At 38.1% G+C, this 19,914-nt stretch overlaps 1 protein-coding gene across 1 annotated transcript in view; it reads right to left on the bottom strand.

Annotated features, from left to right (window-relative positions):
* Positions 1–1,352: 1,352 nt before the first annotated feature.
* PSMA8 (proteasome 20S subunit alpha 8) overlaps positions 1,353–19,914 on the bottom strand; it is a 49,249-nt gene continuing 30,687 nt past the window's right edge. The window contains exons 3-7 of the mRNA XM_019465503.2: positions 16,329–16,453; positions 13,595–13,717; positions 5,568–5,687; positions 5,392–5,454; positions 1,353–1,809 (exon numbers count right to left, since the gene is read on the bottom strand). Coding sequence (XP_019321048.1) covers positions 1,717–1,809; positions 5,392–5,454; positions 5,568–5,687; positions 13,595–13,717; positions 16,329–16,453 — 524 coding nt within the window. The 3' untranslated portion in view covers positions 1,353–1,716. The remainder of the gene's footprint in view (positions 1,810–5,391; positions 5,455–5,567; positions 5,688–13,594; positions 13,718–16,328; positions 16,454–19,914) is intronic.

The raw sequence follows: 19,914 nt of genomic DNA, 5'->3' as shown, positions 1-19,914 counted from the left end.
TGCCTTAGAAAATGCCCTGCAGTGCTTCTGAGGAAGTGAAATGCATCAGCAGCAGGCCACAGGAATTTGGCCCAAGATGAATACCAGTGAGGTAGCCTTGTTAAGGTCTTTATCTCTTGCTCCCTTTTTTTAAAAAAATCTAAATTTTGTTTTATTTATTTAAGCAGGCTCCATTTTCAGCGCAGAGCCTGACACAGGGCTAGATCCCACGACCCAGGGATCGTCACCTGAGCCAAAATCAAGAGTTGGATGCTTAACCAACCGAGCTACCCAGATGCCCCAGTGTCTTTGTATCTCTTATGTATATATATTTTTTAAAGTAGGCTCCACACCCATAGGGCTTGAACTCAAGATCAAGACCTAAGCTGAGATCAAGAGTCAGATGCCTAACTAACCGAGCCACCCAGGTACGCCTATATCTCTGAAAATTCTGACTCTGCTTTCTTTTTCCCTTGCTTCAGAGCACTACAACCACCCATGGCTTAGATCGTCTTATGGCAGTTGTTCCCCCAAACGGATTCTTTTCTGTTAACATCTATTCTGAGCTTTTCATTCCTCTGCAAAAACTCAACCTCTCTCCTCTCCATTTTCAAAAAGAACATTAAAAAGAAGAAAAAGGGGGTACCTGGGTGGCTCAGTCGGTTAAGTGTCTGACACTTGGTTTGGCTCAGGTCATCATCTTAGGTTATGATCCCAACCCTGTGTTGGGGTCTGCACTGAGAATGGAGCCTGCTGGAGATTCTCTGTCTTCCTGCTCCTTACCCTCTCCACTGCTCACATGCTCTCTAAAATTAAGAGAGAGAGAGAGAGAGAGAGAGAGAGGGAGAGAAGACAAAGCTCTAAAATAGTAAGATATATAGGCTATTGTTTTTATGCCTATTAATATCCTTTGTCTTCAAAAATATAACCTCATACAGGAATTAAGCACATTTTTTTGTGGGCCCTCTGTGGACAGGGATCACTTTTTATATTTTTTTATTACTCCTAATAAGCCTAGCTCAAGGCCAAGCACATAGTAAGCACTCAGATAGCTGATGGAACATGTAACAAACCTAACATACTGGACACTAAGATAAAATAAAAACTGAAACTAAGAATTTTATATGTATCCATTTCTCTCCTTGTTTTCCTATATATAGTACCTCATTCAGATGCTCTTATAAGCTCTTACCACACTTTAACTGCCTATCTAGATTAGGCCTTTAATACTTGTTCTGTGGAAAAAAATAATGTACTGCAACTTATAAAATGACAAAGGTAAAATAAATATGATAAAATGTTTAAAAATGAAGAAGGCTCTGACAAAATTTTGGCAATTTACCAACACAAAGATGTTTTTATCATTCGTGAAGTATGACTCAGTATTCAGTTTATTTTGAAATAGCTATCTCTTTACCTGATAGTCAATACTCAAACATCAACAAATTACTAATTTTTAAAAATTAAAGTGTTTTTCTTAGGTTTGCATAAATAAGGCTCAGGCTTATATGGAATTATGACTGCTTTCAACAATTACCGAAATTTCTTTTCAAAGAATATCTTCATACTAAGTCTGTCTATGTAACAGTCTGAAGACAGCTACAGATGTGGCATTCTCAAAACAGCATATAACTATTCAATGTAATGCTGCAAACCAACTTACTTCCTTTAAAACTTCACTAAGAATTCCAAGGAGTAAAACAAAACATTAAAGGCTCCTAATGTTCATCCTAAGAATTAGGTAGTCTTCTTGGATTTTTTCTTCTCTGCTTCTTCCTTTTCCTTTTCTATTTCAGCTACTTGTAATTCAATTTCTTTGGCACTAAACATCTGAAAAGAAAAAAAAATCAAAAGCAAATTTCAATTACACCAGTAATTTCTAAATATTTCCAATATAAATTATATTTTATACATTTATACCTTATTTTTTAAAGTGTTTATTTATTTATTTTTGAGAGAGAGAGAGAAAGAGAGAGAGAGGGAGGGGCAGAGAGAGAGAAAGAGAATCTCAAGCAGGCTCCAAACTGTTAGGCAGAGCCTGACGTGGAGTTCGAACTCACAAACCATGAGATCATAACCTGAGCCAAAATCAAGGGTCAGATGCTTAACCACTTGACCCACCCAGCAGGTGCCCCTATACATTTATATTTACTCTTTCTTTCTGTTTCTGTTTCTTTTCTTTCTTTCTTTCTCTTTCTTTCTTTCTTTCTCTTTCTTTCTTTCTTTCTTTCTCTTTCTTTCTTTCTTTCTTTCTGAGACAGGCAGTGCAAGTGAGTGAGGGACAGAGAGAGATGCAAGAGAGAGGGAGAGAGGCAGAGAGAGAGGGAGACAGAGAGGGAGAGAGACAGAGAGGGAGAGAGAGGCAGGGATCACCTGAAATGGAGCCTGTGTTTTTTGTTTTTGTTTAAACCCGCAACAGGGCTCACGGTCAACCAAAGTGGAGCTCAAGCTCACCCAAAGTGGGGCTTGTGCTCACCTGAAATGGGTATTTATATTTTCTATTTAAACTTTAACTTTATATCTGCAAATATATAATATGTATATAAGCAACATATTTATAACAAATATGGACAAAACTTAACTCCATGACATTTCTACTATCATTGTGTTAAAAAAGAAAGGAGGGCAGAATGTTATATTGCATTACATATCATATATATGACTGTAACTCTGAAAACATTTAAATGCAGACTCATTCTGTTTATGGGCAAGTAACTCATTGCCGAACTCCCCACTCCTCTCCACTCCACTGTCTGACTCTCTAATAGGTTGGCCTGTTTTACCAGCCAAGAGAAGAGCCAAAGCGGCAGGGAGAAGGTGACTTACACTGCTGTGTTTACAGCTCCCTCACTACAGTGTGAAGCAAAAACAGCTTTTATTTTATACAAATCAATTTTATTGTATTGAAAAGTAAAGAGGGGAGCAACTCGCTCAAGGTCACACTACTAAATATACCAGTGTGTTGGAACTTAGGTCTCTGTAACTCTAAACTTAAACCCAGGTCTATCCAATTCCAAAGCACATGCCCTTTGTGTTACACAGCGTATCGTGAAACAGCGTGTGGAGAGGCGGTGTAACTTTGCTGCCAGTGCGCATACCATCCTAGCACTCCTAAGTAAAAATATATGCACGCCTGGGTGTGTCTATCCCTGTGGGTAGACATGTACGCGATGGAGCTGGAGAGGCGAGTCTGGCCTCAGTGCTTTTGTGTCCTTGTGCTGTTGGTGCATCTGTCCTGAGACCCTCGACAGCAGGGATGACAACACGGCCCAGTTCCCATCTCTACACTCCATCTCAGCACCGTGGTTATTTTTGGGGGGCCGTGCAGGGGCAGGACCTCCACCCATTTCCCCATTTCTCTTAGTCATTGAAGCTTTGCCACTGCCGTATCCTCACCTCCCCGTCTTCTGGCTGACCGGTACGAGGTGCGAATGTTATGTCGGAACAAACGACAACAACACAACTCAAAAAACAAAAGGCCCACTGCTCCACCCAATGCTGACTTTAATACTGTATCCCCTTGAAATACTTCCTTCAAAACAGAAAGTATATGTAAAATAATCCTTCTTAGTATACTTTTCATATGGTTTCCCATGCTTTACGTGCTTTTTACACTCTCGGCTAGAGAGCTGGCAAACTGTACCGTGTACAGTTCTACCTAAGGAACAGTGGTGAACCGAATTTCAAATGTTCTTTAGCCAGTGAGTCCTCCATCACAATACTCTGGACAATTTATTTTGTGCCTCTGCAGTTTCAACCCATAATGGTTAACAAAAGGTACAGACTTGCCTCAAAGAAATACAGAAAGGTTGTCACACCAGGTATTAAAATTTATGTCTCACAGAGGCTCAAGGCACTTCTAATTGAAAAGGAGAGACAATAGATAAAAACCAGTAGACAAGAGGAGTAGAGGGTTTCTGACATAATGAAGGATAACAGTACGTTAGAAGCCTGGAGGGCCAACAGTTATACTAACGGTAGCTGAATGACACTGGCTGGAAGCATATCTTGATTTTCAGAAGATGTAAAAAGACGGGAAGAATAACTGCTTTCTACAGAATACCTTGTTTTATTGTGCATCGCAAATACTACATTTTTAATCAATTGTTGGGGTTTTAATTTCTTTTGAGTAAGCTCTACATCCAACGTGGGGTTTAAATTCACAACCCCAAGATCAAGAGTCACATACTCGACCAACCAAGCCAGCCAGACACACCTGCATTTTTTACAAATTGAAGGTGTGCGGCAACCCTCCATCAAGCAAGTTTATTGGCACCACTTCTCCAACAGCATTTGCTCACTTTGTGTCTGTGTCACATTTTGGTAGTTCTCAGGTTTCAAATTTTTTCATTACTATTATATTTGTTATGGTGATCTGTAATCAGAAATTATGACTCACTGAAAGCTCAAATATTGGCTCGCATTTTTTAGCACTGTAATTTTTTAACATTCAATTTTTGAAAGAGAGAGCATGCAGGGGAGGGGCAGGAGGCAGGGAACAGACTATCTGAAGTGGGCTCCATGCTGACAGCAGCAAGCCCAATGCGGGGCTTGAACTCATGAACTGCGAGATCATGACCTGAGCCGAAGTCTGATGCTCAACCAACTGAGCCACCCAGGCACTGCAGCATTGTATTTTTTAATTAGGTACATTGTTTTTGTTTTTTTTAGACAAAATGCACACTTAAAGAGACTACAGTATAGTGTAAATATAACTTTTACATGCATTGGGAAACCAAAAAATTCATTTGACTTGTTTTGTGGCAATATTGGCTTTTTTTTTCTTTCTTTCTCTTTTTTTTTTTTTTAGAGAATGTGTGTGTACGTGCAAGAGTCGGGGAGGGTTGAGGGAGAGAGAAAATCTCAAGCAGACTCCACGTCCATGGCACAGAGCCTGACTCGAGGCTCAGTCTCACAACTGTGACATCACCACCTGAGCTGAAATCAACAGTCAGATGCTCAACCAACTGAGCCAACCAGGTGGCCCTGCAATACTGGCTTTATGGCGGTGGTTGGAACTGAATCCTCAGCATCTTCGAGGTGTGCTTGTTTATGGTGCTGGGAATAAATATCCATAGGCAATGTTCTATACCAACCCCATACATGACTGGCTCAGTAGGGGTTCCTGCCTCGAAGAATACATACTAAATGGGGTAGGACTACATACAGATCTCAGCACCTCTAAGTCTTCGCAAAGGACCAGGGATAGGTAAGTGCTCACAATAAGCACATGCGAATTAGTGAACATTAGCCTACAGAAACAAAAGAGAAGTCATCATGTTGCCAGTGGATGCTAATGGAGTTTTCAGGCATTTAATGAAGATTCACAGGCATCAACATCTTGACAAGATTCAACCGTTGTCAAATTACTTTATACTACATATGTTTTTTCCTCTTTGGTTAATGACTTACCTTCAAAGGCTGGTTTCTTCTTATTATAGCAAGTTCAATGTTTTTTCCACCAGACTGGACAACCTAATGTAGAATAAGCACAATAGTAGAATTACTTCAGCAAATTTTACTTTTTGAAGCAAATAGATAAGGGAAAAAAACATGTTTTCCTGAATATGCTTTATTAGATCACTTACTTCTAGCAAAGCTCTTATTGCTAATTTGATAGCTTCATTGTCGTTTGCTATAGCATCTTCTGTGTAATTCTTTTCTAGAAATTCTCGGACAGTTTTAGCACTTCGGCCTATTGCATTTGCCTTGAAAAATAAGATAATTATTAATATCATTGCAGTATGAATGAATTTATGGTTACTCAGTGGAGAGTTTACTACCACATTTCTTAGTGTAATTACTACGTGAAAATTGTAGTTTTGAAAAATTAGCTAACATTTCAGCAGCTCATTTTGTTACTACATGAATAATCTGTAATGTTGGTATGACTTATCTTCAAACATACCACTGTCTTGTCCTGGTCAATGCTTTCTACTACTTTAATGGCTTCCAACTCCTTGATAACCAGAAAAGACTGAAACAGTTGAAATTCCAAAAGAGGTAGAGAGGAAAGGAGGTATAACTTTGTAATACAGTACAAAAGGAAGAAAGAAAATAGGAAAAAAGGACATTGGCATGAAGAAGAAACTGTTTATATGAATAGGACCATGCGTACCATTTTCTTAGAACCTAGAATAGAATGGTCACCTAATTACTGATTCATTATCTTTGATTCTGTAAATGAAAGAAGATTCTTCTGTTCCATTCCCCATTTTTCTTTGTTCCTTCGAAATTTTCTTCAGATGAAGGAAAGAGGTGAACGATTGCCCTGGCTGCATGGCCACGCGTAATATATATATTTCGTTCAGTCAAAATATCTAGACGAGGGGCGCCTGGGTGGCTCAGTCAGTTAAGCGTCCGACTTCGGCTCAGGTCATGATCTCGTGGTCCATGAGTTCGAGTCCCGCGTCGGGCTCTGTGCTGACAGCTCAGAGCCTGGAGCCTGTTTCAGATTCTGTGTCTCCCTCTCTCTCTGACCCTCCCCCATTCATGCTCTGTCTCTCTCTGTCTCAAAAATAAATAAACTGTAAAAAAAAAAATTATAAAAAAAATAAATATCTAGACGAGTATTAGTGATGATAATGAGGATGATAACAGTAGTTCATATTAACAGAGCACTTACGTGCCAGGCACTATGCTGAGCATTTTGCATGGATTCTCTCATTCAACCATCACAAAAACAATTAAATAATTACTAACCCCAATTCACAAATGAAGAAATGGGAGGTTGGAAATGTCAAAACGAGCTTTCTCATCCTCAGCACTATTAACATTTCGAGCTGGATAATTCTTTGCTTGGGCGCTGCCCTGTGCATTGTAGGATGTGTAGCAGCCTCTACCCACTAGATGCCAGTAGCATCCCCCACCCCAGTTGTGACAACCAAACAGGCCTCTAGATATTGCCAAATGTCTCTCAGTGGGTACAAAATCAGCCCAATTTGTGAACCAGTGCCTTAAGTAATTTTACCCAAGATCTCGGAAGACCGGGTAAGTAGAAGAGCTGAGCTTTGAAACCAAGTAGTTTGAAGTGACAGTCCAAGCTCTGAACTTTATACACTGTGCTGCCACCTGACCCTTCGCTTTGATGATTTTAGAGAGTGAGAGGAACCAGCAGAAAAGTCCATCCTTTCAATGAAGGATCCTGGCAGTGAATGAGGGAAAGTCTTAGTTCTAAGTGGTTATGGTTAGTTTTGATTATAAGAAAGAGATCTCAAAAGAGATTTTAGGAAGTGAGCATGAAAGCCTACCTTTTGTACTGCCTGACAGTGTATTGTTCCTGTTAGCAGAAGATTATTTTTATTTCACAGAACTTTTTCTATGCCTTTATATTTCAGAGGACTAAAATAAATAGTTGTGAAATTTTAAATTGAATCTTGTGGCTTTGAAATTTCACTAAGATCAAAGGTAAAGACTGGTATGACTTTGGAGTATTATTAGCTACTAGTTTTGGGGGGGTAACTAGGTGTTGCTATGAGAGGAAGAACATAAGGTAGTGGTTTATCCAAAAAATCTCACTGAGCCCTTAAAGGTCACCTTATAAATTCCTGGTGACTTTCCTGTCCAATTCTCCTAATTGCTAATATAAAAATTCTTTAATTCTTATCTACTTGACTGGTTTCTTAAGATCTTCTTGCCATGCTCAAGTCCCCACCCTTTCTCCCAACCCTTCGCCCACCCCTCCCCCAGCCCACTTCAGAAGACTCTGATAGTCTTGCAGTATTTTTTCCTGCCTGTAATGATTAATGATGATTTCTATAGCAAAGATCATTAGCAGCCAATGCCAATATCCATTCTTCCTTTGTGACAGAACTCTAGGCAATGTGCCTGCTGAAAAGTAGGATTTCCTAGCCCCAGCTACCAGTAGGAATAGATAAGTGGAAATAAATGGGTGGAATTTCTAGAAACCTTTGGTACCTGGAATGCAGACAGGTTGGCTGGAGATCTAGCAGCCACTTTGAGAGCATGGGCAAAGACTATGATAATAAAAGAGACAAATACCAGTGACCATCTATCCTCAAACTTCTAAGTATATGAGAAAAATAAACCCTTATATGTTAAGAATCATCACATCCCTGTTGTTAAGAGCCAAAACAATACCTTGCAGATGTATCTTGGTATATCTTAAAGATATACAGAAAAAATATTGATAAGGCCATTTTGGCAGCAATACTTTATTTACTATTAGAATTTCTTAGCTGATGAGTAATAGAACAATGTTATCCTTTGTGTGGTCTCATACGGAATGTATGAAAGCTTGATGACTCTTGGAACTTTCTCCCTTTCTTTTAAGTCCACTCTAATCAGTCTCTCGTCACTATGAGAAGTTCCTGTCAAGGTCACCAATGACCTGCCCATTGCCAAATCCAGTCATTTTACTTTTCATCTGACTCAGTGGCACTGACTCAGCTGATCAACTCTTCTTGGAATGGTGTTTTCACTTGTGATCCAGGATGCCACTCTCTGGGTACTCTTCCTTTACAGACTATGCTGGCTCCTTCCCCATCTTCCACTGGTCCAATGCCCCTAACCTAGATTATTATTGGACATAGCCTTCTAACTTGTTTGCCTGCTTCGACCTTACTATACAGTCTATTTCAATACAGCAGCCACACAGATACTTTAAAAATATAAAAGCCAGATCATGTTATTCTATTATGCAAAAAAATCAAATGGCTCTCTACATCGCCCTATTTAATATGCAAGTCCTACAATGGCCTTTTTGACCCTGTAAGATCAGTCCCCTCCTGCTTCTTACTTCATCCTTCATCACTATCTTTCTGCAGTCACCACAGCACAGTCATATGCTCTGCATACAGCTTGATGTCTCACAGATATGGAACATACTGCTGCCTTATTGGTTCCTGTTTGGAATACCACAGAAATAACTACCTGGCTCGCTCCTTTACTTTCTTCAGGCCTCTGTTCACATATCACTTTTTCAAAGGTGCTTTCCCTGACTACCTTACCTACCAATCACATCCTCTCCTCCCAACCTGTTCTTTTTCCCCAAAGGATTTATGTTACATGTATACCATCAGTACATATTTTTGTTATCTCTGTATCCCCAGAACCTAGAACAATATTTGTTAGAACAAATTCAAATATTTATAGATGGAATATTTTTTTAAGTTTTTTTTTTTTTTTTTTTTTTTTTTTTTGAGAGAGTGTGAGCATGCATGTGAGTGATGGAGGGGCAGAGAGAGAGGGAGAGAGACAATCCTAAGCAGGTTTTGCATTGTTAATGTAGAGCCCAATGTGGGGCTTGATCTCATGAACTGTGAAATCATACTATGAGCCCAAATCAACAGTCAGACACTTAACCGATTGAGCCCCCCAGGAACCCCTAGAGGGAATATTTGTTAAATGATGGACTCTTTATATATTTTACTTTGTAACTTTTGATAGTGAATTATCTTTGGGAATCCTACACTACAATATCCCTGGCACAGAGGTATCTTCAACTCACAGGATTATTGCTCTGGTACTCAATTTCTTCTTTATTTCTGGCCCCTTAGGATTTTGTCCTTTTTGTAAGTTCAGCTATGCATTAAAAACATGTTAATGACCATTCTAGTATTCTATGTGGTTGCAGGAGGATTTCTGATTAATATAATTTAATGTAATGTGCCAAACCCCAGAACCCATTACTCCAAGTAAAAACAATATTTTCTGCAATATGAAAACATAAGAAGAAAAATATTTCAAAAAGGGTGTTTCCACTGATCTGGATACTGCCAGAACTACACAGCTAACTGATTTCTTAAGACTCTTCTGTCATGGAAGGGGCAGCTATATGCCTTGATTGGAAGAGAAACTTACTCCGGATAGGAGTTTTATTTCCCTGTAACAAATGCCTCACCTTCTGTGAACTTCCTGAATGTTTTCTTCACCATGATGGTATCCTACAAAACACTGCTGGTGACCAAGGAGGAACTGAGAGAATATACTTGTGTCCATAGGATTCACTGCTCTTATGTTCTGTAATCCTAAAGAAGCCAGCCTAGTAAAAATAGGGAATAGCCAACTGAAGACTCAGTTATAGCACCAGGGGTGTGTGTGTGGGGTGGGGGTGGGGGGGTGGGCAGCATCTTCTGAAGCCAGGTTTATGTTCGACAAGATCCTCTTGTGTGCCTGGAAACAGGATCATAGCCACAAATCTAGGAGTCAAGGGATAGATGTCTCATTAAACCCCTGATATCCCACTAATAAAATTTTTGCTTCTAAGGTTGTTTCAGTTTATTTAAAAAAAAAATTTTTTTTAATGTTTATTTATTTTTGAGACAGAGACAGACAGAGCATGAACAGGGGAGGGTCAGAGAGAGAAGGAGGCACAGAATCTGAAACAGGCTCCAGGCTCCGAGCTGTCAGCACAGAGCCCGACGCGGGGTTCGAACTCACGGAGTGTGAGATCATGACCTGAGCCACAGTCGGCTGCTTAACCGACTGAGCCACCCAGGCGCCCCAGGTTGTTTCAGTTTAAAGGTCCTAGTTCCCAAGTTGGCAGCGTGGTAGGGGAGGGAGAAGAGGCAATGTTCTACTAGGGGATATAACAATAATTTCACTGAACTAGAAGCTGAGACTTCCACTTGGCAATTTTGGACTCCTCATGCCGTTGAACCAGTAGGCAAATAATGGGTTACTGTGAGGATGGTATGATTGATTCTGATTATCAAGGGAAATAAAGTTACTATTATACAATGGGACCAGGGAGATGTCTTGTACTCAAGGGATTTTCTGGAGATCTCTCTTATTATTCCCATATAAAGCGAAAAAAGTTAACTCAAGGCTCTATAATCCATTAAGGCAGGATCACTAATGGACCATAATCTTAAAAAAACAAAAGTCTGTGTTAACATGCCAGATAAAGAACCTCAACAAACCAACCAAAGTGCTGGTAACAGTTATTTCTGTTCTCATTTCTGCAACAGGTCAGGTGGCCAGAGTTTATATTTTTAACTTCCCATTTCCATAATTCATTTCATGCGTCCTCTCTCTGTGCCTTGTAAAAAACTACATCCTAGCACTGTGAAAGTGTTGGCTCCACATGGTACCACAGCCATGTCCTCAACAGCCCATTGTATCACTTTATCAGGCTACTTGGTAAAAAACAAACCATAGAAATGAAAAAAACAAAAAAACCCCACCTGATCTCATGGCTAAAGTGCTATATATAGTTTCCCCAAAACAGAAATAAAGCCAGAAGATTTTATTCTACCTTTCAAGACTGGATATCAGAATTTATATAACACACATAAAGAATCACTTGGCCTAAGCATGAGGTAGTGGAAGGAACACTGTACTAATAAGGCAGAAGACCCTAAGTTCTAATGACAGTTTTGTCATTAACTAGTGGTGTGGCTTTTTAAAAAAATCACTTGACTCCTGAGTCTCACTTACCAAATACGTAAAATGAAAAAGTTTCCAAATGTTTTTTTGTTATCATGTTTTTAAGTTGCATTTGATTTCAACCAAAATCCTACAAGAAAGTACAATGTGTGAAATCAGTAAAATGGTTATGGGGTATACATGTGTGCAGGTGTATGCACACACTGTTCACACCCTCCACCTCTACTACATGTTCTTCAGACACCACGGCAAAGCATAGTTTCAGACCTAATGATAAATGAAATACCCCAAATTAAAAAAAAGTCCATAATTTTCCTAACTAGTTGACTTTGCAATAAAAGTGTTTCTCTGTATGGCCCTAGGGAGCAAACAGATTAAAATGAAAAATTATGTAAACTTGGAAACTATTATGTTATGATATTGAAATGAAATGTAATGATGTAATAATTAATACAAACAGAAGATGGCAGACTTCAAAATATTTTGAGAAAGGCTATAATAACTTGTTAAAAGTACAGATTTGGGAAACATAAGAAATCTAGTACGTGTAAAAGATTTCTTAAATTGGCAGAAAAAAGTCTGGTATTTGCAGCAGGCAAATTCACAGTTTCTGATTACCAATCAGTTTGTCCAGGTAACTTAAAAGAAGGTGTGTAGCTTACACAAATATTCAGATCTTTGTGGCAAGAATATAATCCACTGTTTTACTGGCCTGGCTAATTGGTTTATAAAACAGAATGAGTGTGATTAGCCCAAAAAACTCCTTTAGTTAATACAAACATAAAGACCAAGGTAATATTTCCCCATTAATTTATTTGGCTCTTATTTTTATATTTAATTTTAATTTAATTATTATTTTTTTTTTAGAGAGAGTGTGTGCACAAGTGAGCAAAGGGCAGAGAAACGGAGAGAGAGAATCCCAGGAGGGGCAGAGAGAGAGAGGGAGGGGATGGGAGAGAGAGAGAGAGAGAGAGAGAGAGAGAGAGAGAAAAGCGAGGCTCACCTGAAATGGGGCTCGTGTTTACCCGAAGCAGGGCTTGAGATCACCTGATATGGGACTTGAACTCATGAACTGTGAGATCATGACCTGAGCCGAAGTCAGATACTTAACGACTAAGCCACCCAGGTCCCCTATTTGACTTTTAATAACAGTAAAATAAACTCTTCATGAAATTTTTTTTTAAGCTTATTTATTTGAGAGAGAGAGAGAGAGCGCGAGCGTGCAAGTGTGTGTGAGCAGGGGAGGGGCAGAGAGGGAGAGAAAGAATCCCAAGCAGGTTCCCTGCTGTCAGTGCAGAGCCCAACGTGGGAATCTATCTCATGAACCATGAGATCATGACCTGAGCCAAAATCAAGAATCAGATGCTTAACTGACTGAGCCACCCAGGCGCCCTCATGAAATTATTTAAAGCTTGGGTGTTTAAACTTTAATAATATAAAAAATTATTTAGATTTTATGGGGTACTCCTATATTTATATATGAGAATATACAAAAACTTATTTCTGGAAACTGTCACTAGTTTCCCTAGGCCCTGGACTTTTGTATTAGATTTGAATGTACCATTAAGCAAAGTTAGTATTTAGGTACTGAAACAGGAATGACAACTTATCCAGAAAACAAACTATATTCCAAGAATTATGTGGAGAAAATTGTAATGTACTGCCATATAAATTGTACCCCAAACCGATTCATAGTTTGGGGTACTCTAAGTCTCGAATAAAGGATGCATTAAATACTTCACTATGGGGCTTAAATGCTCATTCAATTGTGTGTTAACAGCAACTGGATATATCTCTTATTTGGCCATTTACATATACTTAGGTTTGTCACATCTTTTCAAAAGGAAAAGACCTTGTGATTAATAAAACAAAGTGTTTCTCTATCCATCAAAAACCATCGTAGTTGCTGACTAGCTAAGTGGTTACATAAAGTTTGTACCACCATCAGTATTTTAATGCAACAAGGGGCGCCTGGTTAAGCGTCCGACTTCGGCTCAGGTCATGATCTCGCGGTCCGTGAGTTCAGGCCCAGAGTCGGACTCTGTGCGGACAGCTCAGAGCCTGGAGCCTGTTTCAGATTCTGTGTCTCCCTCTCTCTCTGCCCCTCCCCCACTCATGCTCTCTCTCTGAGAAATGAATAAACCTTAAAAAAATTAAGAAAAATATTTTAATGCAACAATTTTTGTCATGTCCCTGAAAACGATAAAACTTTACTGTGAATACATTTACTTAACTTCTAAACTATATTAACAAATTCATGACTTACCTTCCAAGCATGGTAAGTACCAGAGGGATCAGTCTGATATAATCTTGGGATACCATCATCATCAAAACCTACAATTAAGGCAGAAATGCCAAAAGGTCTTCGCCCATTGCTTTGTGTATATTTCTGAAAAATAAAGTGTTTTTCAACTACTTTTGCTATGAGGCCATACAAAGAACAGCACTATTACTTACCAACTAAGAAATTCTAATAGTATTCTGTATTTCTTTAAGATCCTCTTTCTGACTTCTTCTGGAGTAACTTCAATCCATGATGAAATTTTAATGAAATTAATGCATCCAGTATGTAAAATTAAATAATTAAGAGTGCTTATATATGGTCTTAAAACTATTTTCTCATTGCTTTATATGCTTTTTGGTAACATAACTAGACTATAATCTTGTTAATATAGCAGAGAACTGTATATGTCACGCCATTTTGGTTCCCACCTAGTAAAGCTGATTTTAGTGAGCTGTGCTTTGGAAGGAAGTCCTTGGGGTTTACTCTGAGAGATACTACAGTTGTCACTATTATAATCAGTACTTTTACTTGATACTATTACCAAGGATATTCTGTTCACTCTATACTAAGTTATCTCTACAGAAAACCCAACTAAGAGATTTCTTTCAGTTCCCAAACAAGGAAACCTTTATCTCTCTGGAAGAAAAAGCATTTTTTTTTCCTTCCCAGACAACAGGGCACTGGAAGCCAATTGTATTTCTTTTTACTTTAGTGCCAGGAACTTCCTGAGAGTGGAATTCCCACTAATTCTGAGACTGGTGCCCCTAGAAGTCGTGCACAGGGCAGCCCTGACAGAAAGCTCAAGTCCACACCTTTTTTTCATTTTATTATTATATATTTTTATTAGCCACTTCAAATTTTGAATGCAAATAGTTGTGCTACAAATATAAATAAACTCTTAATGAGCAGGGTTTGTGTCTTTATTCTCCTGTATTTCTTAATATTCCTAGTTCACACAGAGGTATGAAGTAAATGTTTTGTAAATATACCTCAGAGGAGAGACCCTCTTATTTGCTTAAACAACCATGTTTTTTTTTTCTTTAATGAAAAAGTAGTACTTGCACAGGGTTAAAATAATTTAAAAGTACAAAAGGAGTACATAAAAGATCTCTTTTGTCTCACAGCCCCAGGCCCCTTCCCAGTAGCAACCCCACTATTACAGGTTTACAATGTATATTAAATGTTCTGTGTATAGCCTTTATATATCTAGAAGAAAAACTAAAGCCACAATTGGGAACCTTGTATATACAATGCTCTACATCTTGTGTTTTAATGGGTACCTTTTTAACGGCTGAGAAAATCAAACCAAAATAAAGTAGAAAAATATAAAAATGTTGGACTTCCTTGAGACATGAATTAAAAAAAAAAAAAAAATAGGGTAATTTTTTATAAGTATATAGTCTAAAAGTTTAGTATCTAGAATATATAGTCTATAAAGAAATCTCTACATGGACAATGACAAAATCCATGCCAGAAAATATTCTAAATGCTTTGGATGTATTAATCATTTAATCCACAATGCAGCTCAATGAACTAGGTATTATTGTAATGTTTATTCCATAAAGAAGAAAATTACAAAAAAACAGACTAAATAGTGTGCTCATGGCATTAACTAGAAAGTAGCAAAGCCAGGATTCAAACCCCCAATGTGCTCCTGGAGGCGCATTCTTAACCACCAAGAGTGCCTGTCAAAAGGAAAGATAGTTTACACTAGAAGAAATGAAAATAGCAAATGAACATGTGGGAAAAAAATCAACCTCACTACTAATTATAAAATACAAATTAAAACAACCATTACAGTACTATGTTATACTTATTTGTGAAATAAAAGAAAAATGGAAACCCAAGGCTGATGATCCTTCAGGGATACATTTATGCATTGCTGGTTGCACAATAAAAATTGGTTCAATCTTTTTACCAAGCAATTTAGCTACATATAACAAGAGTCTTAAAACCAATTACAATCTCTAATCTAGTAATCTCATACTGAAAATTAATTTAACAGTATAATTCAAAAAAGAAAACTAAAAGCTATGACAAAGATAGAGTAATGCTATTAAAATACTAAATTGAGAAAGGGAATGAGAAAGGGAAAGAAACTGGAAACAATCTAAATAATTTCCAGTGAGCAACTGGAAACAGTATTACATAGTAAGAACGGTAAGTATGCATAAGGACTATGCTGGCATACATAAAGGGCACATAAAATGAGAGTAAGAGAATACTTATATACATCATGATTCTATGTAATGTCAACCTGTGTATCTATGTATGGATTCAGAAGTCAAATCCAAACATGATCAGTTTTGTTTAGGTTTGCAGGTGAAAGAATCATGGGTATTTCTTTAGTAAACTTAAAAGAAAAGAAAAAGGTTTTCGTTACTGTATCACGAGAAGTACAGAAATCCTCTTAAAATATGAGATTTATTGCTCTTTTAAATTTTAATAGAATTCTCAGAATTGATAGTGACTGAGATTTCTAACGATCAAATCAATCCAGTCCACTGGAATAAGAGAGTGAATATGAAGTAAATGTGAGAAGGAATAAGGAATTTAGTAGATTTAATGGATTAAATGAAGTAAATGTGAGGAGGAATAAGGAGTTTAGTAGATTTAATGGATTACATGACTGGAGTGCTTATAGTATTCCCATGACAGGAACCATAATGATGCAAAAGAAGAAAGCCTGAAGAAATCTGTCGGAATACTGGCTTACCTGCTTCAAGGTTGCTATGAAGCGAGTTATATATTCTACAGTTACTGGATCCTCAACTGTAAGCTTATGACTCTGGCACTCCACACGGGCTCTGTTTATTACCACTCTAGCATCAGCAGTCAGTCCTATAAAAGTAGGCAATGCGTTATTTAAAAAATGGCTTTTTTCTTATCAAAAGGGTTTTTTTTTTTTTTTTAAATTTTTTTTTTTCAACTTTTTTTATTTATTTTTGGGACAGAGAGAGACAGAGCATGAACGGGGGAGGGGCAGAGAGAGAGGGAGACACAGAATCGGAAACAGGCTCCAGGCTCCGAGCCATCAGCCCAGAGCCTGACGCGGGGCTCGAACTCACAGACCGCGAGATCGTGACCTGGCTGAAGTTGGACGCTTAACCGACTGCGCCACCCAGGCGCCCCTCAAAAGGGTTTTTTTAAAGCTACTATGAAATCTTTCTTGTAATGTACATTTTTATCAATATATGTCCATTATAAACAATTTGTAATTCTTGTAAAATAGAGTATCACTTGTCTGACATTCAACACTTAAACCGATTCATTCTTATTTGCTTTCAAAAAAAATCTTATTTATTTTGATTCAGCATGGGCCTGACGTGGGGCTTCATCCCATGACCAAGAGATCATGACCTGAGCCAATATCAGGAATCAGATGCTTAACTGTCTGAGCTACCCAGGCACCCCTTATTTACTTTTTAAAGAAAATGGTTTATTTTGAATTTTTTAAAATTTATTTATTTATTTTGAGAGAGAATGAGAGTGTGAGCAGGGGAGGGGTAGAGAGAGAGGGAGAGAGAGAGAATCCCAAGCAGGCTCCACACCATCAGCATGGAGCCTGATGTGGGGCTTGAACTCACGAATCATGAGATCGTGACCTGAGCCAAAACCAAGTGTCAAGCACTTAACTGACTAAGCCACCCAGGCACCCCAAGAAAATGGTTTTAAAGAATAGTAGTTAGATACTAGCATTAAGTAAACTATTTCTCAAAGATCAAAATGGTTTAATTCACAGTAGCTGAGCTGGTTATTAGGTTTTACTAACCATTTTCTAAAAATCTGTAGTTATAGTTTTTAAAAATGTTTAAGTTTATTTATTTAGAAAGAGAGAATTCAAGCAGGCTCCACGTTGTCAGTGCAGAAACGGACCTGGGGCTAGATCACATGAACCATGAGATCATGTCCTGAGCTGAAGTCAAGAGTCAGACACTTAACCAGCCAAGCCACCTAGGTGCCCCTGTAGTTGTTTTTTAAAACCTATTTTTGGAGAAGATATCAGTGGCAGACTGATCAAAGGCTGAGGGTTTATCCTGGTTCCAAAATCAATATACTTATTACCTAAATTATGAAGTAAGCTGGCTTTCTCCTTATGAAAACAATATTACTTCATTATCAAAAATCTATCCATTGCCTTCAAAATGCATTCAGTATAACTGTGACATACCACTTCTCAGCTTTTTGTCTAAAATTAAGGGTTTGAAAATCAAGAATTTTAAAACAGAAAAAGAAAACACTGTCTTCCTTTTGCCATACCAAAACATCATGTAATTGATTCTCAATACTTTATAAGGAAATAAAATGTTTCTATAAAAAACTGACCTAAAACTTAAATGCAACAGTTGCAAACATTTCATTCATTCATTCGTTTATTTATTATTTTTAAAAATTTAAATCCAAATTAGTTAACATACAGTGTAATAATAATTTTAGGAGTAGAATTTAGTGATTCATCACTTACATATAACACCCAGTGCTCATCCCAACAATGTGATATCCTCCTTAATACCCCTCACCCCTGTAGCCCTTCCCCCCCACCCAACACTGTGCTAGCAATGCTCAGTTTGTTCTCTGTATTTAAGAGTCTCTTATAGTTTTTCTGTGTTTTTATAATACTTTTGCCTTCCTTCCCTTATGTTCATCTGTTTTGTGTCTTAAATTACATGAGTGAAATCTTATATTTGTCTTTCTCTGACTGACTTATTTCTCTTAGCATAATATAATCTAGTTCCATCCACATTGTTGCAAATGGCAAGATTTCATTCTTCTTGATTGTCGAGTAATATTCCATCGTATATATATACACCACTTCTTCTTTATCCATTCATCAGTTGATGGACATTTTGGCTCTTTCCATACTTTGGCTATGGTTAATAGTGCTGCTACAAACACTGGGGTGCACGTGCCTCTTTGAATCAGCATTTTTGTATGCTTTGGATAGACACCTAGTAGTGCAATTGCTGGGTCATAGGGTAGTTCTATTTTTAACTTTTTGAGGAACCTCCATACTATTTCCCAGAGTGGCTACATCAGTTTGCATTCCCACCAGCAGTGCAAAAGGGTGGTTCTTTCTCTGCATCCTTGCCAACATTTGTTGTTTCTGAAGTTGTTAATTTTAGCCATTCTGACAAGGGTGAGTGGTATCTCATTATGGCTTTATTTATTTAATTTTTAAAAATGTTTATTTTTGAGAGAGAGAGAGAGAGAGAGAGAGCGAGTGAGCACGTGAGCTGGGAGGGGCAGAGAGAGAGGAAGACACAGAATCCAAAGCAGGCACCAGGCTCTGAGCTGTCAGCACAGACCCCGACACGGGGCTTGAATCCACGAACCAGGAGATCATGACCTGAGCCAAAGTCAGATGTTTAACCAACTGAGCCACCATAGCGTCCCCTCATTGTGATTTTGATTTGTATTTCCTTGATGATGAGTGATGTTGAGCATCTTTTCATGTGTCTGTTAGCAATCTGGATGTCTTCTTTGAAGTGTCTATTCATGTCTTTTGACCATTTCTTCACTGGATTATTTGATTTTTGGATGTTGAGTTTGATAAGTTCTTCATAGATTTTGGATACTGATCCTTTAACTGATACATCATTTGCAAATATCTTCTCCAATTCTGTCGGTTGCCTTTTAGTTTTGTTGATTTGTTTCCTTTGCTATGCAGGAAGTTTTTATCTTAATGAGGTCCCAATAGTTCATTTTTGCTTTTGTTTCCCTTGCTTTTGGAGACATGTCAAGTAAGAAGTTGCTGTGGCCCAGGTCAAAGAGGTTGTTGCATGTTTTCTCCTTAGGATTAAAAAAATTTTTTTTTTAATGTTTATTTTTGAGAGAGAGAGTGTGAGCAGGGAAGGAGCAGACACAGAGGGAGATATAGAATCCAAAGCAGGCTCCAGGCTCTGAGCTGTCAGCATAGAGCCCTACACAGGACTCAAACCCACAAATGATGAGATCATGACCTGAGCCAAAGTCAGATGATTAACTGAGCCACCCAGGCGCCCCTCTCCTCTAGGATTTTGATGGCTTCCTGTCTTATGTTTAGGTCTTTCATCCATTTTGAGTTTATTTCTGTGTTTGGTGTAAGAAAGTGGTCCAGGTTCATTCTTCTGCTTGTTGCTGCCCAGTTTTCCTAATACCATTTGCTGAAGAGACTGTCTTTTTTCCATTGGATATTCTTTCCTGCTTTGTCAAAGATTAGTTGGCTATATGGTTGTGGGTCCATTTCTGGGTTCTCTATTCTGTTCCATTGACGTATATGTCTGTTGTTGTGCCAGTACCATACTGTCTTGATGACTACAGTT

Source organism: Panthera pardus, unplaced genomic scaffold (assembly GCF_024362965.1).
Source record: "Panthera pardus isolate Hobbes unplaced genomic scaffold, ASM2436296v1 HiC_scaffold_15, whole genome shotgun sequence".
Taxonomy (NCBI): domain Eukaryota; kingdom Metazoa; phylum Chordata; class Mammalia; order Carnivora; family Felidae; genus Panthera; species Panthera pardus.
This window is presented reverse-complemented; position numbering and strand designations above follow the sequence as displayed.